The sequence below is a fragment of the Somniosus microcephalus genome, chromosome 1 (genome assembly GCF_052327205.1).
Source record: "Somniosus microcephalus isolate GS21.2 chromosome 1, FLI_Smic_1.0, whole genome shotgun sequence".
Taxonomy (NCBI): domain Eukaryota; kingdom Metazoa; phylum Chordata; class Chondrichthyes; order Squaliformes; family Somniosidae; genus Somniosus; species Somniosus microcephalus.
The window spans coordinates 167956231-167983651 of record NC_140987.1 but is presented as its reverse complement, the minus strand read 5'-3'; the positions used below and the strand labels follow the sequence as shown (position 1 = coordinate 167983651).

Sequence of the window (27421 nt, the reverse complement as noted above, 5' to 3'; positions counted from 1 at the left end):
GCCTTCGATTCCAGCTGGCACGACGGTTTATTCCTGAAACTTATTGAAAGCGGGGTAGGGGGAAAAACATATGATGTAATTAAATCAATGTATACAAACAACAAATGTGCAGTTAAAATTGGAGACAAATAAACAAAATACTTCCCACAGGGGCGGGGGGTGACGCAAGGCTCGCCAATCTCACCGACACTCTTTAATATTTACATAAATGAATTGGCAAAACTACTTGAACAATCTACAGCACTCGGCCTCACCCTATACGAATCCAAGGTTAAATTCCTCCTCTATGCAGATGACCTGGTTCTGCTGTCACCAACTAAGGAGGGTCTACAGCAGAACCTGGATCTGCTGGAGTCGTACTGCCAGACTTGGGCCCTGACAATAAATCCCCAAAAAACCAAAGTCCTTGTGTTCCAGCAAAGATCCAGACATCAGGGACCCAAAATAAATTTCACACTAGGAACAACCAAAATTGAACAAACCACTAACTACACATACTTGAGCTTAAAAATCAGTTCTACGGGAAATTTCAAACTGGCTGTGAATGAACTGAAAGAGAAAGCAAGAAGGGCTTTCTATGCCATTAAAAAATCAATCCAAATAGAAATCCCAATTAGCATTTGGCTCAAAATTTTCAAATCAGTAATTGAACCAATTGCACTCTATGGCAGTGAGGTGTGGGGACCGCTAACACAACAAGAATTTGCAAAATGGGGCAAACACCCAATTGAGATCCTACATGCAGAATTCTGTAAAAGTATCCTCCGGACTCAAAGGAAAACCGTAAACAATGCATGCAGGGCAGAACTAGGCCAATATCCATTAATAATCACTATCCAAAAAAGAGCCACCAAATTCTGGAAACACCTAGAAATGAGCAACCCCCAATGCTATCATTACGAAGCCCTGAAATGCCAAGAGAGGACCATAAAGAAGAATACCCTCAGTCAACTAGTCCTGGGACTCAGTGAAGTAACTACTAACACTACTAACAATAACCAGCCCCAGGACAGTGACAGCGTAACACAAAGAATTCAACCCAACACAATCGCCGCTAAGCAAAAGGAAAAATATCTGTCATATTGGGCAGAAACAACAAAAACCCAAAGCAAACTCAATTGCTACTTGGCCCTAAACAGACAATACAACATGGCTGATTACCTGACCATGGTAAAGGATAGCAAACTGAGAAAAACCTTGACATTGTACAGACTTAGTGAACATAGCCTGGCGATCGAAAAAGGTAGACACAGGCAGACCCGGCTACCAAGAGAGGACAGGATATGCTCTCACTGCAGTCAGGGAGTGGTGGAGACAGAGATACACTTCCTCACAGCTTGTAGAAAATATCAGGGCATAAGGGAGAATTTCTACCCAAAATTCACAAAAATATGCCCGGAATTCAGAAATTTGAATGACGACCAAAAACTCCCATACCTACTAGGGGAAGAGAGAAATTGTGTAACACTAGCGGCACACTATGTTACAGCTTGCCATAAACAGAGGGACAACCACTAAATATAAGAAAAGAGTATATATAAATTATATGAAAGTATATTTATACACTCAGGGATATATCTGTTTATACACTGTATGGATAGATCTGTATTTTTGTGTACAAACATGAATGTTTTTCGATGCTTTGGCAACATAAGATGTAACTTGTCATGCTAATAAAGCGATTTGAATTGAATTGAATTGACTGGCACGGGCTCAGCCGCTGAATGACCTTCTTCCGTGCTGTAACCATTGTATGATTCTATGACTGCGCAGTGCGCCCTGAGTTGGGTGGCTTTGATTGATTGAGGGTAGTGGGGAGCCTGTGTTGTTGTGTTGTGTGCGGAGCGAGGCAGCGGCTCTGATTGGTTGGGAGGGGGTGTCAGTGTTTTTGTGTTGTGTGCAGAGCGAGGCAGCGGCTCTGATTGGTTGGGGGGGGGGTCAGTGTTTTTGTGTTGTGTGCGGCAGCGGCTCTGTGGTTGGGAGGGGGGGGGGTCAGTATTTTTGTGTTGTGTGCGGAGCGAGGCAGCGGCCCTGATTGGTTGGGGGGAGGGGTCAGTGTCTTTGTGTTGTGTGCGGAGTGAGGCAGCGGCTGTGATTGGTTGTGGGGGGGGTCGGTGTTTTTGTGTTGTGTGCGGAGCGAGGCAGCGGCTGGCGCGTGCAAATACCGTTTGGAATCGTAGCCCTTGTGCGGGTGTGCGCTCGCTGTCTGGTTGTGACGTCGGGAGTTTAGGGGCTGGGCGAGGAGAAGATGGCGGCAGCGGCGGTGGTGAGTGCGAGCAGCGGTAGCAGTGACACTTCGAGCACCGGTGAGGAGGAGAGGATGAAACGGCTCTTTCAGACTTGTGATGGGGATGGCGACGGCTACATCAGTAGGTAGGACTCGGATTTGCTCCATTTGCAAGAATTGCCTCGGGGCAGGGGGGGATGCAAGAGAACATTGCCTTGGGTTTAGTCAGATGGAGGTGAGGTGATTGGTAAATCTTAAATGTTGCAAACAATAGTTTAAAAGGTTGATTGGGGAGCTGGGGCCGGCTGCATTGCCTTTATGCATTGCAGATAAACTTTAGTCCCATTTGTTACAGTAGTTGGGGGAGGGGTGAAGAAACTTTCCAGAAGTCGATGCGTTTTAAGTCACAGAAACGTAAAAAGCGAATAATCTGGAGAGGTTGAGTCTTGGTACAAATTGCAACAATATCAAATCATAGACTTTGTTGCATCGTGTGCAACTGACGGGACAGCTTACAGGAGGAAAGATGTTTTATCTCCAATTCTGTCTAAATTGAAACTTTTGCAGATTTGTTCAAATCTTATCGTAATCGATCTAGCTTGTGTGCAACATAAAAGCAATTGTCTACCGACACCAAGTTTTTCAAAACCAAAGTATTTACTGATTTAATGCTTGGGTTCTTAAGTTGGAAAACCAAAAGCAGCATTTACTCTACTGGTAGTGTATGCGTTTAATAGATTTCTTGACGAATCCCGATGTCTGATACGGTTACGATGGCAGCGTTGCAAGCAACACGAATGCAGAGAACTTGAATTTAGTGGTTGACTTACGTTTTTTAATTTACGATTTGGTTGAAAAAGTTAGTTTTACTGACTGGCTGATGTGAGGAAGCTCAAATAAGTCAACTGAAGTAGATGTTCAGAAGGTTGCTGTTTCTTCTAGTATAAGATAAAGGCTTGGGTGTTCAGAGATGCAGAACTATTCAGCGGAATGAATAGTCGCTCTCCCGCGATGTTGAAAACTTAGTATTGAGACCAAGCGCACACCTGAATAAAGTAGAATTAGAAGATGGCAAGTGATTGAACCGGAAATGACCCCCCAGAACAAAACATGACTGTTTACACGCACTTATAATAAAACAGATTTTTAAAAATCACATCAATAAAAACATTTCAATGTCATTTTTTGTAAACCCTTTAAGAAATACATAACTGGCGAATACATTCTGTGCACTGTTGACGGAAAGCAATGCATAATTCTTTGCATTGATAAACAAACGAAACGCGTTCTCAAGCAAATTACAGATAATGGATAAGATGTCTAGCTGATACAGAACAGCTAGCAGAAAATGTGTGCAAGCAATTTGACAACTGCTATGCTGAAAACTGGCATTAATTAGTGCCTCTGCATCATTCCCCTGCAGCAGATACTCAACGTAAGTAACATGGTTTTCAATAATTGTTAATTTAACCGTTTCACCTGGTGAACAATAACTGTTGTCACTGTCATCCATTTGAAAAGATGCAATCTATTCAGCTTTTTAAAGAACATCCACAGATTGCCACCAACTTGTAACAAATTCAAACTTTTTCAAAGTAGTCATCGTATCCGTTTCAGTCATTTTAATATGAACAGAAAGACATAAATAATGAATGGGCAGAAAGAAACCTGTAACAGAAAATGTGCAAATGTAAGAAGTCACAACACCAGGTTATAGTCCAACAGCTTTATTTGAAATGAAGTGATTTCAAATAAAACTGTTGGACTATAACCTGGTGTTGTGTGACTTTTTACATTTGTCCACCCCAGTCCAACACCGGCATCTCCACATCAGAAAATATGCAAACTGCATAAAATTGGAATTTGGTTTATGCTTCACCAACATATTGAGAAAATATGCAGGTATCGCCACATGCAACCCAAAAGTATTTCTCCTCAGTATTACTGGGAAACATCAACCATTCATTGATTTCCCTACATTCCTGGTAAGTGTTTGCATTGTCAATTACAAAATACAACAAAACAGATTTAAAAAAAAATCTTCACAAACCTTCATATAAACAAAAATGGAAACGTTTTCTTCAAAAAATCCAATATTCTTTGTATAAATAAATGAGATTTATTGATGGACTCTCAAAACTGACGATGCTTAAAGCTCACCGGCATTCAAGAGTCAAATAATAATAATAATAATCAACTTTATTGTCATTGTTAGTGCACAAGTGCAGTACAACGAAATGTAGGCTTGCGGCTCCCGAGAGTGTACATTTAGATTAAGACATTTAAACATTCAACATACATTTGGCTTGTAATACATTAACATAAACATAACCATAATAAAGTGCATTGGCAGATGTGCAGGCTTTAGAGTTTATTTGTGGAGTTCAGTAGGATGACAGCCCTGGGAAAGAAGCTGTTCCTAAATCTGGTCGTACGGGTGCGAATGCATCTGTAGCGTCTCCCAGATGGCAGGAGGGCGATCAGACTGTGGCTGGGGTGGGTAGGGTCTTTGATGGACCGTGACCTCCGTAAACAGCATTTCTGGTATATGTGCTCTATGGTCGGTAGCCGGGTGCCGGTAATGCGTTGGGCAGTTTTGACTACCCGCTGCAGGGCTTTCCAGTCAAAGTAGCTACAGCTGCCATACCATACTGTGATACAGTTTGTCAGGATGCTCTCTATTGTGCAGCGGTAAAAGTTAGAGAGGATCAGGGGTGACAGGTTACATCCCTTCAGCCTCCTTAGGAAATATAGGCGCTGCTGGGCATTCTTCACCAGAGAGGAGGTATTGAGGGACCAGGAGAGGTCTTCCGTGATGTGGACTCCGAGGAACTTAAAGCTGTCCACCCTTTCCACCACAGCCCCATTGATGTGGATGGGGGTGTGACTTCCGCCTTTAGACTTCCTGAAGTCCACAATGATTTCTTTGGTTTTCTTGATGTTAAGGGCCAGGTTGTTATCGGCGCACCACTTCACGAGATGCTGGACCTCCTCCCTGTAGGCTGACTCATCGTTGTTGGTGATCTGGCCTACTACCATGGTATCATCCGCAAACTTGATGATGGTGTTGGAACCATGAACAGCCACACAGTCGTGGGTGAAGAGGGAGTAGAGGAGGGGGCTCAGCACACATCCTTGTGGGGCCCCCGTGTTCAGGGTCGGTGGGGGGAGGTGTGGTTACCTAATTTGACAGACTGGGGTCTGTTTGTTAGGAAGTCCAGGGTCCAGTTGCAGAGGGAAGTGTTCAGGCCAAGAGTGTGGAGTTTGGTGGCCAGCTTGTTGGGGACGATAGTGTTGAATGCTGAGCTGTAGTCTATGAACAGCATTCTGATGTAGGTCTCTTTACCATCTAAGTGATTCAGTGCAGAGTGTAGAGCAGTTGTGATTGCATCCTCCGTTGATCTGTTTGCACGATAGGCAAACTGGTGTTGGTCAAGAGGGGCGGGAACACTGGCTTTGATGTGAGCCAGGACCAGTCTCTCTCAACACTTCATTATGATGGGTGTGAGTGCGACAGGTCGATAGTCGTTCAGGCACGTCACAGCCGTTCGTTTTGGCACAGGAATAATGGTAGCGGTCTTGAAGCATGTAGGGACTACTGCCTGTGCCAATGACAGATTGAAGATGGCAGTGAAGACATCAGCCAGCTGATCAGCACACTCCTTGAGTACCCGTCCAGGGATGCTATCCGGTCCAGCAGCCTTTCATGTGTTCACTCCGCGTAGAACACCCCTTACGTCGGAGGTCGACAGAGTGAGCACCTGGTCTTCCGGGGGTGGCAAGGCTTTGGTAGCCGGCTCCCTGTTGTCCCTGTCGAAGCGAGTGTAGAAGTTGTTAAGCTCCTCCGGAAGGGAGGCATCGCTAACCGGGGGGCTGGTGTTTTTGCTCTTGTAGTCAGTGATGGACTGGATGCCTTGCCATATACGCCAGGGGTCCGAGTTGTTGTGGAAATGATCCTCTATCCGCAGTGTCTGTTTCCTTTTGGTAGTCCTGATACCCTTTTTTAGGTTGGTCCTAGCTGCACTGTAAGCCGGCGCGTCGCCAGATTTAAATGCTGCGTCACGTGCTTTCAACAGCGAGCGGACCACTCCGTTCATCCAGGGTTTCTGGTTGGGGTATGTCCTGATATTTTTATGGGTCGTGACGACCTCAACGCAACTGTTAATGTAGAATAGCACTGTGGATGCGTATTCCTCGATGTCATTATGGGCAAACATGCCCCAATCAGTGCGCTCGAAGCAATCCTGAAGCTCCGAGACTGCCCCCTCTGGCCATACTTTCACTGATCTCACTGATGTTCTCACTCTTTTGATGAGCGGTTTGTATGCCGGGGCTAGAAACAGTGAGAGGTGGTCAGACTTCCCAAGGTGGGGGCAGGGAATGGCCTTATAAGCATCTACAATGCTCGTGTAGACTTGATCCAGTGTGTTCTCCCCTCTTGTGGGGCAGGAAACATTCTGGTGGAGTTTCGGTAGTACAGATTTTAGGTTTATGTGATTGAAGTCCCCCGCGACGATAAAAGCTCCGTCTGGGTGCGCAGTTTGTTGTTCGCTGATGGCCCTGTAGAGGTCCTTCAGTGCTAGTTTGGCATTAGCGTGTGGTGGGATGTAGACCGCAGTGATGATAACAGCCGTGAATTCCCGAGGCAGGTAGAAGGGTCTGCACCTTACCATGAGGAATTCCAAATCAGCCGAGCAGGATCTATCGATTATGTCCGTGTTAGTGCACCAGGCATTGTTAGTGTAAATGCACAAACCGCCTCCCTTGCTCTTACCGGAGTCTGCAGTTCTGTCGGTGCGGAAGACCGTGCGTCCTTCTAGTTGGATGGTGGTGTCAGGGATGCCGTTGTTCAACCAGGTCTCTGCGAAGATCATGGCGCAGCATTCCTTTGTCCTTTTCTGTGAGGAGAGATCAAGTTTGATCTCATCCATTTTGTTTTCTAGTGACCTGACGTTGGCCAGGAAAATACTTGGGAGGGAGGGTTTGTGTGGGGCCCTCTTCAGCCTATTTTGTTTACCGGCCCTCTTACCCCGCTTCTGCTTGCGTTCTCTGCGCGGTCTGCGCCGACTTCCGGCTGGGGAAGGACGCCACGCTGGTCCCGGGGGTCGGGCGATGTCGGGAGGCAGATCGATGGCGCCGAGTGTGAGCCGCATGCAGTCGGCCCCGATGTCGAGGAGCGCCTGCCGGCTGTACAGTAGGTCTGCCCTCAATTCCCGTGCACAATCGATTTTGTCAAGAATACAAATAAAATCATGTCTAAGTTCAGGAGCTTCTATTTCTCTTACCAATCTGCACTTAAAAAAAATGGGCTAGCCCAAAGATACAATTGTTTCCAAGTAGAACAAACCATTTGTGCACAAGTTCCTCTTGGAACAACAGGGAGACTTGGCAAAAGTCAGCTCCAAACAGTACAATCTTTGTACCAAATCTGTTAGCCATAGGTGCCTCATCCCAACACAAAAAGAAAATACTGCAGATGCTGGAAATCTGAAATAAAAACAGAAAATGCTGGAGATACTCAGCAGGTCAGGCAGCATCTGTGAAGAGAGAAACAGAGTTAACGTTTCAGGTCGATGACGAAAGGTCATTGACCTGAAACGTTAACTCTGTTTCTCTCTTCACAGATGCTGCCTGACCTGCTGAGTATCTCCAGCATTTTCTGTTTATATGCCTCATCCCAAGCAAGTTTCGTAAGCTTGATCAGTTTTACTGCATCTGATCTCAATGGAAGGTAACATGTTGAACTCTCCTCTACATTCAAAGGGATCTTGAGTGGGCAGTTCATTGCTCGGAGCAGCAATACCTGAGGAGGTCACAGCAAGTACAATGTGACTTTCAGCTTATATTCATTGGGACAGAAAAGTTTTTCCAGCTCCACCAGGACTATCTACAAAGAATAAGTGATCATTTCCATGAACAGCACCAACAACTGCACTGTATATCTCATGCTGGTCAGCAGTAAGCAAATGAGCACCTTCGTTCAGCTGATCAATCAGTTTATTTCTGTCATACAAGAATACTTCACAACAGAACATGGCAGAACACCAAAACCTTCCGTATCCTCTTTTGGAACAAATATCCCAGGAAAGTCCAGAATTATTTTCCCTTGAATTTCAAAATGCCATTCCATATGTAGAAGAGCTTCATTTATGATCCGATCAATCAGTGGTAGTACTGGATTATTTCTAAGGCATTGAACTGCAGCAGATGCTCATATTGGTTAAAAAGAACAAAACCATTGTCAAGCTGAAGTCCTTTCACCTCGACACTTCCATCAGCCTATGGTATAGAGGGTAACTATTTTGATCAGCTGTGACTTCACCAAATAACTTACAGGAGTAATGCTTGTACAGGTTCCATCAATAATGCAAGCTGCATTTGGATTTGCAGCTCCATAAGGGCCATGCATCATCCATGTAGTCACTGTTCTATGCAACCACTGAAAATTCTGAATCCAGAATCTCAACAGACACAATTGCATCATAATTATAAAGTGACTGGCTTGTTTTCTCCTTGAAAGATCAGCAAAACATGAACTTGCAGCACTCCGTTCTCTCAGATCCAACCCCAACATTGTCATTAAAACTGCTGACAAGGGTGGTGCTGTCGTAGTTTGGCGAACCGACCTCTACCGTGCGGAGGCTGAAAGCCAACTCTCTGACATCTCCCCCTGGACCATGACCCCACTACCAAACATCAAACCATTGTTTCCAAGACTGTCACTGACCTTGCCTCCCCTGGAGATCTTCCCTCCACGGCTGTCAACCTCATAGTCCCCCAACCCCACACAGCCCGCTCCTACCTCCTTCCCAAAATCCACAAACAGGGCTGCCCTGGCAGACCCAACGTTTTAGTCTGTTCTAGCCCCACGGAACTGATTTCTTATATCTCGATTCTTTTTTCTCCCCTTGTCCAGTCTCGTCCCACCTACATTCGTGACTTTTTCGACGCCCTCCGCCACTTTAACAGTTTCCTGGCCCCAACTGTCTCCTTTTCACTATGGGCGTCCAATCCCTCGACACCTCCATCCCCCACCAGGACGGCCTGAGGGCGCTCCGCTTCTTCCTTGAACAGAGGCCCAACCAGTTCCCATCCACCACCACCCTCCTCTGTCTGGCTGATGAACGGAGGTGTTCCGCAAAGCGGTCACCCAATCTGCGTTTGGTCACCCCAATGTAGAGGAGACCGCATCGTGAGCAGTGAATACAGTATACCAAATTGCATCTTCCCCTCCCCTTTGTTCTCATATTGAACAACTTCTCCTTTGACTCCACTCACTTCCTCTAAATTAAAGGTGTTGCTATGGGAACCTGCATGGGCCCTAGCTATACCTGTCTTTTTGTGGGATATGTGGAACATTCTTTGTTCTGGTCCTACTCAAGTCCCCTCCCTCACCTCCCATTGATGACTGTATCGGTGCCGTTTCCTGCTCTCACCCTGAACTAGAAAATTTCATTCACTTCCAATTTCCACCCTTCCCTCACCTTCACATGGTCCATCTCTGACTCTTCCCTTCCCTTCCTCAACTTCTGCCTCCATTTCTGGGTATAGGTTATTGACAAACATCCATTGAAAGCCCATTGGCTCCCACAGCTACCAGGACTGCACTTCCTCCCACCCCGCTTCCTGTAAGGACTCTCTTCCATTCTCTCAGTTTCTCTGTCTCTGCCGCATCTGTTCTGACGATGCCACCTTCCATACTAGTGCTTCCGATAGTCTTCCTTTTTCCTCAACCAAGGATTCCTCTCTAACGTAGTTGACATGGCCCTCAACCGTGTCCATTCCATTTCCTGCACTTCTGCTCTCACCCCTTCCCCTTTCTCCCAGAACCACGATAGGGTTCACCCGTCCTCACTTTTCACCCCACCAACCTCCACATTCAACGGATCATCCTCTGCCATTTCTGCCACCTCCAGCGTGATCCCACCACCAATCACATCTTCCCCTCCCCTCCCCTTTCAGCATTCCGAAGGGACCGCTCCCTCCACAACATCCTGGTCCACTCCTCAATCATCCCCAACAGCTCCTCCCCTCCCCACGGCACCTTCCCGTGCAAGCGCAGGAGATTCAACAGCTGCCCTTTTACCGCCTCCCTTCCCACTGTCCAGGGCCCCAAAAATTCCTTCCAGATGAAATAGTGATTGAAGGGGTTAAAATGAACCCTCTCAGAATTCAGACAGCCGAGGTAACCACTAATTAAGTGGTGCCAGCAGAATTAAAATCAGAACAAAGGAGTGGGGGTCATGTGCAGATGAGCAAGAGCTAAAAGGAACCAGGTGGCGATAAGAAGTTTCACAATAACAACTGACTTATGTGAAAAAGCAGAGCTAAAACAGTACAGATTGGAAAAGTGCTACTTTCGCTAGTCTTGCACAAAGGACAGTGTGTAGAGAAGCTTTGCAAAACAAAGATAAGACGCAGCTGTGGGACAAGACAGAATGTGTGTGTTCTGAGTAAGTGATAAGAAATATGCTGCTTTAGCTAAAATTGTAGACGCAGCAGAATATAGGGGTCATGGGAATTTGACCTGTGACCAAAGGCATAGTAAGATGTAACTAACCTTTAACCACAAGCATGACCATATGTGATCAGGTGATTATTGTAATACAATGTGATTGGATGAAAATGGAATAAAAAGCTGTACCAACCAAGAGAGAACGAGAAGGGTATCACTAGACCGCGGGGTCTATGATCTCCCAGAACGTCCTGTTAATAAACTCTGTACTTTTACTTTAAGACAGACTCGAGTGAATTTATTTTTCACCAACCTCCCTTCCCACTGTCCAGGGCCCCAAAAATTCCTTCCAGATGAAATAGTGATTTACTTGTACTTCTTGCAATTTGGTATACTGTATTCGCTACTCACAATGCGGTCTCCTCTACATTGGGGTGACCAAACGCAGATTGGGTGACTGCTTTGCGGCACACCTCCGTTCAGTCCGTAAGGGTGACCCCGAGCTTCCGGTCGCCTGTCACTTTAATTCTCCGCTCCACTCCCACTCTGATCTCGGTTCTTGGCCTCTTACACTGTTCCAATGAAGCTCAACGTAAGCTTGAGGAACAGCACCTCCTCTTTCGATTAGGCACTTTATAGCCTCTGGACTCAACATCGAGTTCAACAATTTCAGACTATAACCTTGGCCTTTTTTTTTCAGGCGGCAGCTGTTGATGATTCTGCCATCCCTATGGCAGCATTTCACCACTCCTGCCTTCCACCCTATCACAGACCGTCCCTTTTGTTCTTTCCTCCCCGCCCCTGCACCTGGTTAAAATCTCTAACTTTTTTCAGTTCTGACGAAGGGTCACAGACCTGAAATGTTAACTCTGTTTCTCTCTCCACGGATGCTGCCTGGCCTGCTGAGTGTTTCCAGCATTTTCTGTTTTTGTTTCGGATTCCAGCGTCCGCAGTATTTTACTATTGTTGAATGTGGAAGGCCTTTTTGAAATTCAGTAACTAACATAAATGACACCTTTGTGGCGGAACCACCAGAGGATTACGGACAGTTGTATATAATTCCTTCTCCAGCAATGTAGTATACAGCTGGGGGCTGCACCTTTAATGTATCTGTTAACTGTACTAGGGCTTCTTTCCTGTACTCCGCGTGATGACGTCATGCCGTCCGTCACGTGATCTCTCAACGGCGGGAAGAACGTCATGACGTCCGAGCTCGGAACCTGCTAGCAGTTGAGCTCGGAACCTTCTAGCAGTTTCCAGAAAGGCTTTCAAGCAGACCAGACCTATTTGCATTGTATCCTACAGTTTCCTGTACAGCTTCGTTTGTTCATTAAATTTTATTGTTTTTGATTTTCTGAGTCGATCTCAATTCTTCGGCTAGGAACCCCAGTTCCTACATTGATGACCCCGATTTCTTCGAACAATTTTCGTTGAAGTTACATCATGGACACGAACGCCGTCACCCTCGAACTGCCGCAATTTTGGGAGCAACAACCGGCCGCGTGGTTTTTCCAGGCAGACGCCCAATTTGCAATCCGGGGAGTAGCAGCGGATTCGACCTGTTATTATTACGTGGTCTCCGCCCTCGACAGCGCCACGGCCTCGCGGGTCGTCAGCCTCCTTGAGAGTCCACCGAACGATGGCAAGTACGAAGCTTTAAAAGCACGTTTACTGCAGATTTTTGGTCTGTCCAAGTCAGAGCGCGCTCGCAGACTTATCTCCATGCCCGGCCTCGGGGACTCAAAACCCTCAGAGCTCATGAGCCAAATGCTCACGCTTTTGGGCTCGGAATCGCAATGTTTTCTGTTCCGCGAGCTGTTTCTATGTCAACTACCAGAGCCAGTACAGACGGCCTTGGCCAATTCTGCGATCATGGATTGTGCTGAACTCGCCGCGGAAGCGGATAAAATATTCACCGCCTCACAACAATCTTGTGCAGCCACGAGGCGCCCATCCCCCACAAGAGTGAATCCTCCTCCTCCTCCTGCAGGCTGGTGTGCATACCACGCTCGTTTCGGCGCGAAGGCCAGAAATTGCCGTCCGCCCTGCAGTTTCTCACCAAAAAAAAAACCTACCTCAAACCAGCGGTTTCTGAGAAGGTCAATAAGGCCTAAGGGACGCGCCGGAGTTGCGATGGCCGTCGGGTCCGCAGGGAAACTCCTATACATTACAGACTCCCTGTCAGGGCGACGTTTTCTCTGTGATACTGGCTCCCAGTGCAGTATCCTACCAGCGTCGAAGCTAGATCTTCAATCCGGCGGTCAAGGTCCCCCCCCCTCGAGGCAGTCAATGGTGCGGCCATTCGCACGTTCGGAAAGCGTAGGGTCCAGTTGAGTTTTGGCGGCCAACGTTTTGTTTGGGAGTTCATCACGGCGAAAGTCTCACAGGCCATCCTGGGGGCAGATTTCTTCTGCGCAAACGGGTTTCTCGTTGACGTCCGACACTGCCGGCTAATCAGTGCCTCCACTTTTCACTCGGTCCCCTGCCACCGAAGCACCGCGATGTCTTGGTCAGTTGCCTGTGCAGTCCCATCTTCAAATGAGTTCTCTTGTCTTCTCAGTGAGTTCCCTGAGCTCACCAGGCCCACATTTTCTTCTTCAGTCGCGAGGCACGGTGTGGCGCACCACATTACCACGACAGGATCCCCCGTTTATGCGAGAGCTCGAAGGCTAGAACCTGGCAAACTCGCGGCCGCCAAGGCAGAGTTCCATACAATGGAACGCCTGGGTATTATTCGACGTTCGAATAGTCCTTGGTCCTCGCCATTACACATTGTTCCTAAGCCAGGCGGCGGATGGCGACTACAGACGCCTGAATGAGGCTACCACACCGGATCAGTACCCAATTCCTCACATTCAGGATTTTTCGGCCCATCTGGCAGGGAATTCCATCTTTTCCAAAGTAGACCTCGTCCGAGGCTATCATCACGTGCCCGTGCATCCTCAGGACGTCCCCAAAACTGCCGTCATCACACCTTTTGGGCTCTTTGAGTTCCTTCGTATGCCGTTTGGGCTGAAGAATGCAGCACAAGCCTTCCAACGTCTCATGGATTCTGTGTCCTGCGATCTGCCGTTCATTTTCGTCTACCTAGACGACATCTTTATTGCCAGTAACAGCACGAAAGAACACATTACGCACTTGCGTACCCTTTTTTCTCGTCTCAGCCAACATGGCCTTATTATCAACCCGGCCAAGTGCCAGTTTGGGTTGCACAGCATTGATTTCCTGGGACACAGAGTCACCTCAGAAGATGCTGTCCCGCTGGCCACAAAGGTGGAAGCAGTCACCTCGTTCCCTCTTCCTCAGACCGTCGGGGCCCTCCAGGAATTTCTGGGAATGGTCAATTTTTATCATCAGTTTGTCCCCAAGGCGGCATTGTTGATGCAACCTTTGTACGAGGCCCTCAGAGGTAAATCGGGCAAAGACCCGATCGATTGGACACCCCAGATGGACCAGGCTTTCCTCGACACTAAGAACGCTTTGGCTGCTGCGACCATGTTGGCACATCCCCTTCCGGGCGCAACCATTGCCCTTACCACCGACGCATCTGATTATGCCATCGGGGCAGTACAGGAGCAGTGGGTCGACGGCACATGGCTTTCTTCAGCCGCCAATTGCGGAAGAACGAACGCAAGTATAGTACTTTTGATAGGGAGTTGTTGTCATTGTTTGTGGCCATCCGCCATTTTCGCTTCCTACTGGAAGGACGGCCATTCACGGCTTTTGTAGACCACAAGCCGCTTACTTTTGCGATGGCCAAGACAGCGGAACCATGGTCAGCACGGCAACAATGTCATCTTACGTACATATCTGAATTTACAACCGACATACAACATGTCTCGGGCAAAGACAACCTGGTGGCGGATTGTCTCTCCCGCGCCCAGCTCCACGCAGTACACCTGGGAGTCAACTATGTTGGTTTGGCAAAAGAACAGAAGGCAGACCCTGAAGTGCAGGCATACCGGACCGCACCTTCCAGCTTACAAGTGGCTGATGTCAGTTTCCAGGCCGCAGGGACCACACTCCTTTGTGACATCACGATGGGCGTCCCTCGTCCAATCGTTCCAGTCGAATGGCGCAGGAGAATTTTCGACACTATCCACGGGTTGTCACACCCTGGCATGAGAGCGTCACAACGGCTCATGGCAAAGAAATTCGTCTGGAAGGGCATGCATCTCGACGTCCGTGACTGGACCAATACCTGCGTGAGTTGCCAGAAGTCCAAGATACAACGCCATGTTAAGGCCCCAGTCGCCACTTTTCCGGTTCCGGAGCGTCGATTCGACCATGTGCACGTGGACCTGGTTGGTCCTCTCCCTCTCGCGGGTACACTCGCCTCCTCACCGTGGTAGACCGCACCACTAGGTGGCCAGAGGCAATTCCTTTGGTTGCCACCACAGCGGCAGACGTCTCCAGAGCCTTCATCTCGTCGTGGGTAGCTCGGTTCGGGGTACCAGCTGACATCTCCGACCGGGGGCCTCAATTTACCTCTGAGCTTTGGAACGCCGTAGCTCAAGGTTTGGGCACCAAGCTTCATCGTACCACCGCCTACCATCCACAGGTGAACGGTCTGTGTGAAAGATTCCACAGGTCCCTTAAAGCCGCACTGCGTGCTAGTCTCCGTGGGCCTAGTTGGGTGGACAGGCTCCCTTGGGTGCTGCTAGGTCTTCGCACGGCGCCTAAGGATGACCTGCATTCTTCTTCAGCAGAGCTGGTTTATGGCCAACCACTGAGTGCCTGGCGATTTTCTTCCTCCTCACACGGAACCCTGGTCCCCAGCTCAGCAGCTCGTCAGCCACCAGGAAGCGGCTAGGAATTTCATCCCAGTGCCTACGTCGCATCATGACCTGCAGCGCTCCCATGTACCGGTGGATCTTAAGAGCGCAGAATACGTGTTCATTTGGCAGGATGCTCGCAAAAACCCGCTCAAATCGCCTTACACAGGTACGTTCCGCGTCATCTCGTCGGGTGACAAGTCCTTCACAAGCGATGTCGGCGGTAAGCCTGACCACATCTCCATCGACCGGTTGAAACCGGCGCATCTGGATCTGAGCGAACCAGTCGTCACCGCTCAGCCGCCTCGTCCACCGTCGACTGCCGGTCCAGTACAGCCACAGTCATCCGCCAAGTCGCCAGTGCCCGCCTCACCAGGTCAACCACAGCCGGCATCCTCTTCTCCGCCTGCGGCGTCATCCCAACCACAGCCAAGGGCCAGTTCGTCTTCTAGCGCTCCGTTCCAGCTGCCGGGGTATCGCAGTCGGTCGGACAGACTCGTCAGACCCCCTTCTCGCCTTACCTTCTCTGTTAAAAGCAATTCTGGGGGGGTGCATGTGGCGGAACCACCAGAGGATTACGGACAATTGTATATAATTCCTTTTACAGCAATGTAGTACAGCTGGGGGCTGCACCTTTAATGTATCTGTTAACTGTACTGGGGCTTCTTTCCTGTACTCCGCGTGATGACGCCATGCCGTCCGTCACGTGATCTCTCAACGGCAGGAAGAACGTGATGACATCATGACGTCAGAGCTCGGAACCTGCTAGCAGTTGAGCTCGGAACTTGCTAGCAGTTGAGCTCGGAACCTTCTAGCAGTTTCCAGAGAGGCTTTCAAGCAGACCAGACCTACTTGCATTGTATCCTAGTTTCCTGTACAGCTTCATTTGTTCATTAAATGTTATTGTTTTTGATTTTCTGAGTCAATCTCAATTCTTCGGCTAGGAACCCCAGTTCCTACACCTTCAAAAATAGACCTATTTGTCAAATTATGCATTATTTCTGTGTAACTTGAGATGCATAATTATCAAGTCAGTTTCCTACAATTTGTCCCAAGCAGCTTAACTATGATTTCTGGCCACTTAGGGTTACATGTTATTGTGTTGAACAAATCTGGTTTCCAACACATTGCATAATGCTTATTGAATCTTGATATTGCTGATCGGTGTGTTGGGGCCCTCCAGAAAAAGATGTTGGCTATATATGAGGACCAACAAAAACTGATTAATGTCCGCTTCCAAGCATTCTGTAGACCCTTGTACAGATCAGCTCGAATATACTTCTGATGTATACGAATCCAATTCAACGCTGATTCTCCACTTTTGCATTTGCATCAACAATTCACTGAAATGGACACCCTGCCATGTGCATAAATTTATTTGAATCACAAACTTGCATTCTTTGTCAATGAAACTGAATAGCTGTAACTGTATTGTCGTGATGGAACTGCAGTATCCCCAAGTGCCAAACGTGCCCTCGAGGAGAAACCAACACACAATATGAAAGGATTATAAGCTCCATTCATCAGTTTAATTCTATCTTCATTCTTCAAGATGACAATGTCACTTTGTAACATCCAACTTGCTTCCCTCACTAGACATAATAGCGGCAATTTCTGGTACAGTGGGAGCTTCATATTGTTGACAATTAATTCTCTCTCTCGCTTTCCCACCCCCCCCCCCCCAATTAGAACAAATCACTATGCACACTTTACTGCTTGGGTGTTTAATAAACTCTACAGCTGTCTTGTAGAAATGGACATGGGGATTGTACTTGTGTATCATAGCCTTCACATCTTCCATGTTCTTCAAAACAATTACACCAGCAAATTAAATTTCTCTTATGTCTAACTTCACAAATGCCTGCCCTCTGAATGCTGGCGATGACTCTTGATCTTGTCCATCCTTCATGAACAATGCTACAAAATTCACCTTCAGGCTGTTTAGGAAGCTCATATATCACAACATCCACTGACTGCTTCTTTTGATGAAACATTATGCTTGGTTTGGACAAGTCAACAGCAGTAGAAGGTCCATCCACAATCCCCTCACCAACATCTCCAGCAGATGAAAGAACATTAGAAGTAGAATAATTCCAAGCATGATGACTACATTACTTTAGATGCCTAGCACTCTTCCTGAAACACACGTCGCCTAGCAAGAGACGCAATTGATATCCTCGATGAAAGACCACTAAAAGGATGACCAAGCATGTGTAAATGGTGCACTGAACGCTGTTTTGAAACTGAACTGGATAATCTTGCAGCAATTCGACAAACCTGACGACAGCGAGAACACTAATTTGACTTTCCCCAAGTTGAATCTTTTGTCTCACATTATGGCATGTACTTGGAATGCATGATTCAACAACAGTTGATGACCCCATATCTTCTGTACAATGAACAGACTGTTGCTCCCTCTTAACCTGCAGTCGACAACAACAAACTGAACTGAAAGTAAGCTCAGCAGTTGGAATTCCTTCCAATTGTACGTGCTTCTTATCACTACCAACATGACCATGAAGACATTGCTGACACCTCTACATCCGTAACCTATTCATCAATTTCCTTTTGGTGACGCCGTGTTAAATGGACCACAGCAGTAGTGCTCTCTTGTACATGGACGGCACATTCAGCAACAAATACATCTTGCGAGCACACATGACCATGTCTACCACCTCAAACGACAAGCATATTCTGCTTATCTCGCTCACAATCAAACATCCACTCAATGTCGTCTTAAACCACTCATGGCCTTGTGCAGTAGACATCTCTTCTAATTGACTTGCTTAGAATCATACAATAGTACAGTACAGAAGGAGCCCTTTCGGCCCAATGAGTGCGCCGGCTCTTTCGAAGAGCAATCCTGTCCTACTCCCCCTCTCTTTCCCATATCTCTGCAATTTTTTCTCCTTCAAGTATTTATCCAATTCCCTTTTAAAAGCTACTATTGAATCTGATTCCACCGCCCTATCGCGGACGGTGCATTCCAAATCCGAACCACTCGTGTAAAAATTATTTTCCTCATGTCGCCTCTGGTTGTTTTGCCAATCACCTTAAATCTGTGTCTTCTGGTTACAGACCCTTCAGGCATTGGAAACAGTTTCTCTTTATTTACTGTATGTAAACCCTTCATGACTTTCAATACCTCTATCAGATCTTCTCTTAACCTTCTTTGCTCGAAGGAGAACAACCCCAGCTTCTCCAGTCTACCTATGTAACTGTAATCCCTCATCCCCGGAACCATTCCAGTAAATCTATTCTGTACCCTGTCCAAAGCCTTCACGTCCTTCCTAAAGTGTGGTGCCCAGAATTGAACACAGTACTCCAGCTGGGGCCTAACTAGTATTTTATAAACGTTTAGCATAACTTCCTGGCTTTTGTACTCTATGCCTGTATTTATAAAGCCTAGGATCCCATATGCTTTCTTAACTGCTTTGTTAACCTGTCTTGCCACCTTCAAAGATTTGTGCACAAACACCCCCAGGTTGCTCTGTTTGTGCACCCCTTTAAAATTGTACCATTTAGCATGTATTGTCTCTCCTCATTCTTCCTAACAAAATGTAGCACCTCACACTTTTCTTCATTGAATTTCATCTGCTATGTGGCCACCAATTCCACCAGCCTGTCCATGTGCTCTTGAAGTGTTTTACTATCTTCCTCACTGTTTACTATACTTTCAAGTTAAGTGCCATCTGCAAATTTTGAAATTGCGCCCTGTACCCCCAAGTCTAAGTCATTTGATGTATATCAAAAATAGTAGTGGTCCTAGTCAATGTTCCCGTTAATTTTTTTTGGGTGCGCAGCCCCTTTAAAGTTTTTTGAATTGAAAAGCTGGTGAGCCAGCTGCGCGGGAGGTGCAGAGAGTTGCGCGGCTGCACAACTTAAAGGGAACATTGGTCCTGGTACTGAACCCCGGGGAACACCACTGTTTACCTCCCTCCAGTCTGAAAAACTGCCATTCACCGTAGCCAATTTTGTATCCCTGTTGCTACTGTCCATTTTACCTCATGGGCTTCAATTCTGCTAACAAGCCTATTATGTGGTACTTTATCGAACGCCTTTTGAAAGTCCATATACACAACATCAACTGCACTGCCTTTATTCACCTTTTCTGTTACCTCATCCAAAAAGCTCAATCCAGTTAGTCAAACACGATTTGTCTTAAATCCGTGCTGGCTCTCCTTTATTAGTCTATGCTTGTCCAAGTGGCTGTTAATTTTCTTCCGGATTATTGTTTCTAAAAGCTTCCCCAACGTTAAACTGACTGGCCTGTAATTGCCAGGTTTATCCTTCTCCCTGTTTTTTGAACAAGGCTGTAACATTTGCAATCTTCCAGTCCTCTGGCACCACTCCTGTATCTAAGCAGGATTGGAAGATTGTGGCCAGCACCTCTGCAATTTGCAACCTAAGATGCATCCCATCCGGACTGGGTGACTTATCAACTTTAAATACTGCCAGCCTTTCTAGTACCATCTTCTTTATCTATTTTTTATCTCATCCAGTATCCTGACAAACTCCTTGTTTACCATAGCTTTGCCAATGTCCTCTTCCTTGCTAAACATCAATGCAAAGTACTCATTTAGTACCTCAGCCATGTCTTCTGCCTTCACCACTAGATCTCCTTGTTGGTACCTAATCGGCACCACCGCTCTTCTGACAACCTTTTTCCAGTTAATATGCCTATAGAAGACCTTTGGATTCCCTTTTATGTTCGCTGCCAATCTATTCTTGTACTGTCACCTTGGAGAGGGTGCAGAGTGATTTACTAGAATGGTACCAGGGATGAGGGACTTCAGTTATCTGGAGAGATTAAAGAAGCTGGGATTGTTCTCCTTAGAGCGGAGAAGGTTAAGAGGAGATTTAATAGAGGTGTTCAAAATTTTGAGGGGTTTTGATAGAGTAAATAAGGAGAAACTGCTTCCACTGGCAGGAGGGCACTGATTTAAGGTGAAGGCAAAAGAACCAGAGGTGAGATGAGGAGAATTATTTTTATGCAACATGTTACAATGATCTGGAATGCACTGCCTGAAAGGGTGCCTGAAAGTAGATTCAATAATAACTTTCAAAAAGGAATTGGATAAATATTTGAAAAGGAAAATGTTGCAGGGTTATGGCAAAAGAGCAGGGGAGTGGGACTAATTGGATAGCTCTATGAAAGAGTTGGCACAGGCACAATGGGACAAATGGCCTCCTGTGCTGTATGATTCTATCTGATAGCTTTTATCAAGCCCAAAGCCAGGTTGAGTACAGCTTCAGGTATGGAGGGGGTTCCAGGCCTTGGATGCTGGGTAGGGGGATTTGGGGAACTTTTTAAGAATTGCATTAAGGCAGATTATTACATTTTAATTTTCTTACTTAGGTGGTTATTTGAGAGTAAACTAATTTTTTTTGGCAGACTCTGCAGCCCATGCTGGCACCTCACTCAATGTGTATTTGCTATTGCCTTGTTCACTTTGAGGCTCTACATGGAATCTGACTTTTCCTTTAGGCGAGACATTTCATGTCATTAATTAATAATAATAATGACGTTTGAGTTTCGGCTTGTGGTTTATCTGCAGTTTGACTTTCCAGCCAAGTTCTTTGTGTCTGCTCGCCGAAATGATTTTGGGCATCTCGCTTTGCTCGCTCAAGTTGTAATAATTATTTATATATGTAAATTGATCTGCTTTTGGCTAGTCATTACCCAGTGCGATAATAACTAATAATGAGGCATCTGTTTGCTGTGCTAGGGCTAGTTGGTGCCCAGGCTGACTTTGCATGTTTGATGCTTCCTTCTCACCCTTTTCTTTGGAGGGGGGGGGGGGGGGGGGGTTTCTTTGCATTGTCCCCTTTGCTGTTCAGCCCGCTCAGTGAGACCCTTACCCATGGGGAGAGCTCCCACATGCCAGGGAACAGGACTGTTCCAGTGTTCCTGGCTAAACCCCAGTATTGCCAGCCCCATCGCCTCATAAATCAGTCAGGCTCTTAAAATTCATAAGATTTGGTAAGAAATCATGAGTTGCTATTTTTTTCCCAACCCAACCCCTTGCTGACCGTTGCTTCCATACAGGAAGTGCACGCTACGACCTTTGCTCCTGGACAGGAAGTGCATTCGGCTGTCACTAACCGATTACTGACATAAGAGCATAAGAAATAGGAGCAGGAGTCGGCCACGAGGCCCCTCAAGCCTTCAATAAGATCATGGCTGATCTTCAACCTCAACTCTGCTTTCCTGCCTGATCCTCATATCCCTTGATTCCCTTAGAGTCTCAACCACCAGTTTAATGAGGAAAAAATCTTCAATTGTAAATGATTTGTCAAGTTAATTCACATCTATGACAAATAGATTCATCGAGAGTTTAACAGGAGAGCAGATCTTAAGTTTTATAAAGTAACTTTTCTGCATGCATCCCAGTGGATGGCTTATTTTACATAATTGTATCTTACAGCAGTGTCTCTGCATGTTTTTGCACTGATGTATAAACATTTTTAAAAAAAAAGTCAGGGCAAACTTTATTACAAATTGTTAGTAAATGACGAGGGGAAAGGATTGCATTTAATATTGAAAACTAAAAAAAACCAAGCCTGCTAAATTAATTGTAGCACCGCTTTGGTACATTGAATGACAAGGGGATCCAATAAAGCCCTGCTATTTGCTATTAGCTACATCCCAAATGAACAAGTATTTAAAACATTTTTTTAACATTAATCTTTACATGCAGGTGCTGTGGGCTCGAGCTCGGGAATATGATCGCTATGTATATAAAATTCTGAGAACAATACCTTTCCCAGGTCTCCGTTCCAATTTTCTGCAACAAGTAATTTTCCCATGCGCTCTTCCAAGATAACTTTTTTTTTCTTGCTCATTATTCCCAAGAAGAATTGGTTGCTTCAGATGGGCCGCTTCCAGTGAAAGAACATGCGGTTATTTGACAGGGCCACCAGCAGGAGAGCAAGTCGTCGTTCAGCAGGCTAAACAAATTCTTAATTTTTAACGTGGGAGTAAAGGAAATCAAGATCGTTGACATGAGTGTTTCAAATCCCTGTATTTTCCGTGCATGCACAAATCGCGTAATTTTCTGCGCATGCATAAATAAAGTTTTTTTTTCCCTGGGGAAAAAATAGTCCGGGTGCATAGAATACACAGGAGGCTAAGAGGTGAACCAGCAATTACTTTCAATGTCTCATTGAGCAGGTCAGGGCTCATTTTTAGGTAAAGGGACTATTGAATCCACTAAAAGGTCAGAACCAGTTGCACTTAATATCGATCCTAGCCCTTTAAATATTCTTGGTTGTTAATGGTTGCTGTTAATATCTCGTCCACATCCTTCATTTCACCGAGTTCCTGATTCCCTTTCCTGGGCTGGCTCTCCGCAGGGAAGCCATCCAGCACCTGCCCCCCTCACCTGCTATTGGCTCATCCGCAGGACACGCCCCCATAGCTATTGCTGAGAGTCGACGCCAGTCACACAAGATTGGGCGGTGATTAGAGCAGGCTGTTGGTCAGGGCGGGTGAGGCCCCGCCCTCCTCTCCCTGATCGGATATTTTTCCTGGCCACTTCGACTTTGCTGTGTTATTAAAGCTCCCGCTGTTGTGGGCCTGAGCGGAGTGAGCGGGCGGTTTCTTTTACTGCGCGGCACAGTCATTTATTCCTCAACCAGCACCACTGAAAAACGTTTAACTTGCAATTTATTCATTGCTGTTTGTGGGACCTTGCTGTACAGAAATTGGCTGCTGCGTTTCTCTACATTACAACAGTGACTACACTTCAAAAATAATTAATTGGCTAATAAGCACTTTGGGATGTCCTGAGATTATGAAATGAAAGATACTGTATAAATGCAAGCTTTTTCTTCTCTCTTCACTAACTTAATCACATCTAATTTTAAATATGAAACATTCAAGTATCAAAATAAAAGAAAATTATATTAAATCACTTCACAAAGCAGTAAGCTTCGCCCTGTGAAAGAAAAATGGTGTGAGATGAAGACTGAGGTTCTGTAATCAACCACTGACCAAAAGGACGTGAAGCATTTCTTTGAAGAGCTAAAGGTTGTGTATGGACCAAACATAAGTGACATTTCCCTGTCTTGAGTTAAGATAGCACAAAATTGCTAACTGACAAAGTAGAGATTTTGGAACTCTAGGCCAGCCAATTCAACCAAGTCCTCAACTGTCCCTCTGCAATGTCTGCTGATGCATTAAACAACATACCACAATTACCTGTGCAAGACCAGCTTACCATCCCATCTGACATGGCTGAAATCCAATTTGGAATTACACACATGTCGAGTGGAAAAGCAGCCGGTTTGGATGGTATTTCCTGCAGAGGTTTATAAGAATGAAGGACAGAAGCTTAAGGAGAGACTCCTTGTCTTCTGCAATAAAATCTGGGTACACGAAACTACTGCAAGATTTCAAAGATGCCAACGTCGCGCATCTCTACAAGCGCAAAGGAGATGGCTCTTGTTGTGATACTCACCGTGGAATTTTACTTCTATCAGTGGCAGGCTTAGGCTTTTCTCTCATCAGTGTACCCACAACAGCTGACACTCATCTGTCGATTTGATGGGAAACTACAATTCAAGCCATTATTGTACACTTGGACCATCCAGATTGCTACGTCATTGAGATATTTGTGTTCTCTGTCTTTGATGTTTTGATTAATGATTTTTCTTGAGGATGTGAAAGGTACTCTATAAATGCAAGTTCTTTCTAATCTAGGAGGTAAGATTGGGATTCCTGATATCTGTTCCCAGTTTTAGCAGCTCACACCATAGGAAAAACAAACTGGTCAAACATGAAGGTTTGAGCTGAGGTATGGACCAAAATTTCACTTTGTTTATGTGTTCTTTAAAATCTCAAACATTCTTCTCCTTGAAGGTATTAGATTAAATTATCTACATTTTGAAGATGGGATAGCCTCTGTTATCCTTCAATCCTTGAGTACAGTTCCAGTATTTATGGAGCTCCTTTTTCATTCCTCATTTCTGTGAGGATTCTAGGCTGTGTCCCATCCCAGGTGGCTGGTGGACAATCATTTTTGTTAATTTATGCTTTACTGATGTTGAACTTTGTTATTGATTCCTGAGCTGAGTGACTGCATCTGTAATTTGATGACCAGTGTATAAAGACTAATTACATGAAGAATCTATTTAGCACATCTCCCATTCTGATCTTCTACAGTCTGTCTTAACAACTTATCCCTTAATGATTCATCTGGTCTTTTGCATACAGTCTTTGAATACCTATGTCTATGATATAATCTTGCATCTGCATGCACTTCCTGTCTGTGCCACTTTTAGTTGTCACGTTTTTGTCAGACATAGTCAATTTTTTTCATTATAAATTTCTGGGTCCACGCGTATACTGGAATTACATATATAAACTTGTCACTGTGCATCAGGCCAATGGGGTTCCCACAATTCCCTTTTTTTCATCTGCCATTTTTCTTGAATAACTTTCTAGTGTCCAAAATAATAAAATTGGTGATGAGATCGACCATGGCTTTGTGGGACTTCAGTACTTCCGCCCATAAAGGCTGGAGGTGGCAGCAGAGCTGAAGTGTGCCTTTTCAGCTGCAGTCCTGATGGAGGTGGAAGCTGAGAGCGTCGGCCCAAATGCATTTTTCCATTGCTCCTCTAGAAGTGAGTGACCAAAGTCCTCTTCGCAGGATTTACGTAGGCTTTTGGTGTCTTCTGATTACTTGGACATTATTGAATAGAAACAGGGGATGTGCCTGTGGGAGGGTTCTGTGTTGCAGACGGCTGGTTCTGATGGGGTTAGTTTGCATTGCATGGTGAGGGAGGTAGAAAAAGTGGTGTTGGATTTGAGCATGACAGACGAAATCGTGGCGGATGTGGAATTTGTTTGCCAGCTGATGGAATGGCATGATTTGGCTTCTTAGAGCAGCTTGCCTATTTGTCATACACTTACCGGCCATATCTTGAAGCTAACTAATGGAAACATAGAAACATAGAAGATAGGAGCAGGAGTAGGCCATTCGGCTCCTCGAGCCTGTTCCACCATTTAATGAGATCATGGCTGATCATCCAAATTCAGTACCCTGTCCCTGCCTTCTCCCCATATCCCTTGATCCCTTTAGCCTTAAGAAATATATCTAACTCCTTCTTGAATATAATTAATGAATTGGCCTCAACTGCCTTGTGTGGTAGAGAATTCCACAGGTTCACCACTCTCTGGGTGAAGAAATTCCTCCTCATCTCAGTCCTAAATGGCTTACCCCTTATCCTTAGACTGTGACCCCTGGTTCTGGACTCCCCCGCCGTCAGGAACATCCTTCCTGCATCTAGTCTGTCTAGTCCTGTTAGAATTTTATAAGCTTCAATGAGATCCACTCTCATTCTTCTAAACTCTAGCGAATATAAGCCCAATCGACCCAATCTCTCCTCATACGTCATTCCTGCCATCCCAGGTATCAGCCTGGTGAATCTTCGCTGCACACTCTCCATGGCAAGAACATCCTTCCTTAGATAAGGTGATCAAAACTGCACACAATACTCAAGGTGTGGTCTCAACAAGGCCCTGTACAACTGTAGCAAGACATCCTTGCTCCTGTACTCGAGTCCTCTTGCTATGAAGGCCAACATACCATTTGCCTTCTTAACTGCCTGCTGCACCTGGATGGTTACCTTCAGCGACTGGTGCACAAGGACACCCGGGTCTTGTTGCACTTCCCCTTTTCCCAATCTATTGCCGTTCAGATAATAATCTGTCTTCCTGTTTTTGTCACCAAAGTGGCTAACCTTGCATTTATCCACATTATACTGCATTTGCCATGCATCTGCCCAATCGCCCAACCTGTCCGAATCGTACTCTCTCTCTCTCTCTCTCCCCCAGTCTCTCTCTCTCTCTCTCTCCCCCAGTCTCTCTCTCTTCTCCCGCCAGTCTCTCTGTCTCTCTCTTCTCCCCGCAGTCTCTCTGTCGCTCTCTCTTCCCCCCAGTCTCTCTGTCTCTCTTCCTCCCAGTCTCTCTGTCTCTCTTCCCCCCAGTCTCTCAGTCTCTCTTCCCCCAGTCTCTCAGTCTCTGTTCCCCCAGTCTCTCAGTCTCTCTTCCCCCAGTCTCTCAGTCTCTCTTCCCCCAGTCTCTCGCGCTCTCTTCCCCCCAGTCTCTCGCTCTCTCTCTTCCCCCCAGTCTCTCGCTCTCTCTCTTCCCCCCCGTCTCTCGCTCTCTCCCTTCCCCCCAGTCTCTCGCTCTCTCTCTTCCCCCCAGTCTCTCGCTCTCTCTCTTCCCCCAGTCTCTCGCTCTCTCTCTTCCCCCAGTCTCTCGCTCTCTCTCTTCCCCCAGTCTCTCGCTCTCTCTCTTCCCCCAGTCTCTCGCTCTCTCTCTTCCCCCAGTCTCTCGCTCTCTCTCTTCCCCCAGTCTCTCGCTCTCTCTCTTCCCCCAGTCTCTCGCTCTCTCTCTTCCCCCAGTCTCTCGCTCTCTCTCTTCCCCCAGTCTCTCGCTCTCTCTCTTCCCCCAGTCTCTCGCTCTCTCTCTTCCCCCAGTCTCTCGCTCTCTCTCTTCCCCCAGTCTCTCGCTCTCTCTCTTCCCCCAGTCTCTCGCTCTCTCTCTTCCCCCAGTCTCTCGCTCTCTCTCTTCCCCCAGTCTCTCGCTCTCTCTCTTCCCCCAGTCTCTCGCTCTCTCTCTTCCCCCAGTCTCTCGCTCTCTCTCTTCCCCCAGTCTCTCGCTCTCTCTCTTCCCCCAGTCTCTCGCTCTCTCTCTTCCCCCAGTCTCTCGCTCTCTCTCTTCCCCCAGTCTCTCGCTCTCTCTCTTCCCCCAGTCTCTCGCTCTCTCTCTTCCCCCAGTCTCTCGCTCTCTCTCTTCCCCAGTCTCTCGCTCTCTCTCTTCCCCCAGTCTCTCGCTCTCTCTCTTCCCCCAGTCTCTCGCTCTCTCTCTTCCCCCAGTCTCTCGCTCTCTCTCTTCCCCCAGTCTCTCGCTCTCTCTCTTCCCCCAGTCTCTCGCTCTCTCTCTTCCCCCAGTCT

The 27421-nt window shown here is 46.5% G+C and overlaps 1 protein-coding gene across 1 annotated transcript in view; it reads left to right on the top strand.

The window, feature by feature from the left end:
* Positions 1-2118: 2118 nt before the first annotated feature.
* The window catches only part of mcc (MCC regulator of WNT signaling pathway), a 450686-nt gene continuing 425383 nt past the window's right edge, over positions 2119-27421 (top strand). Inside the window, exon 1 of the mRNA XM_085987123.1 lies at positions 2119-2373. Within this exon, the coding sequence (XP_085843249.1) occupies positions 2249-2373 (125 nt within the window). The 5' untranslated portion in view covers positions 2119-2248. The remainder of the gene's footprint in view (positions 2374-27421) is intronic.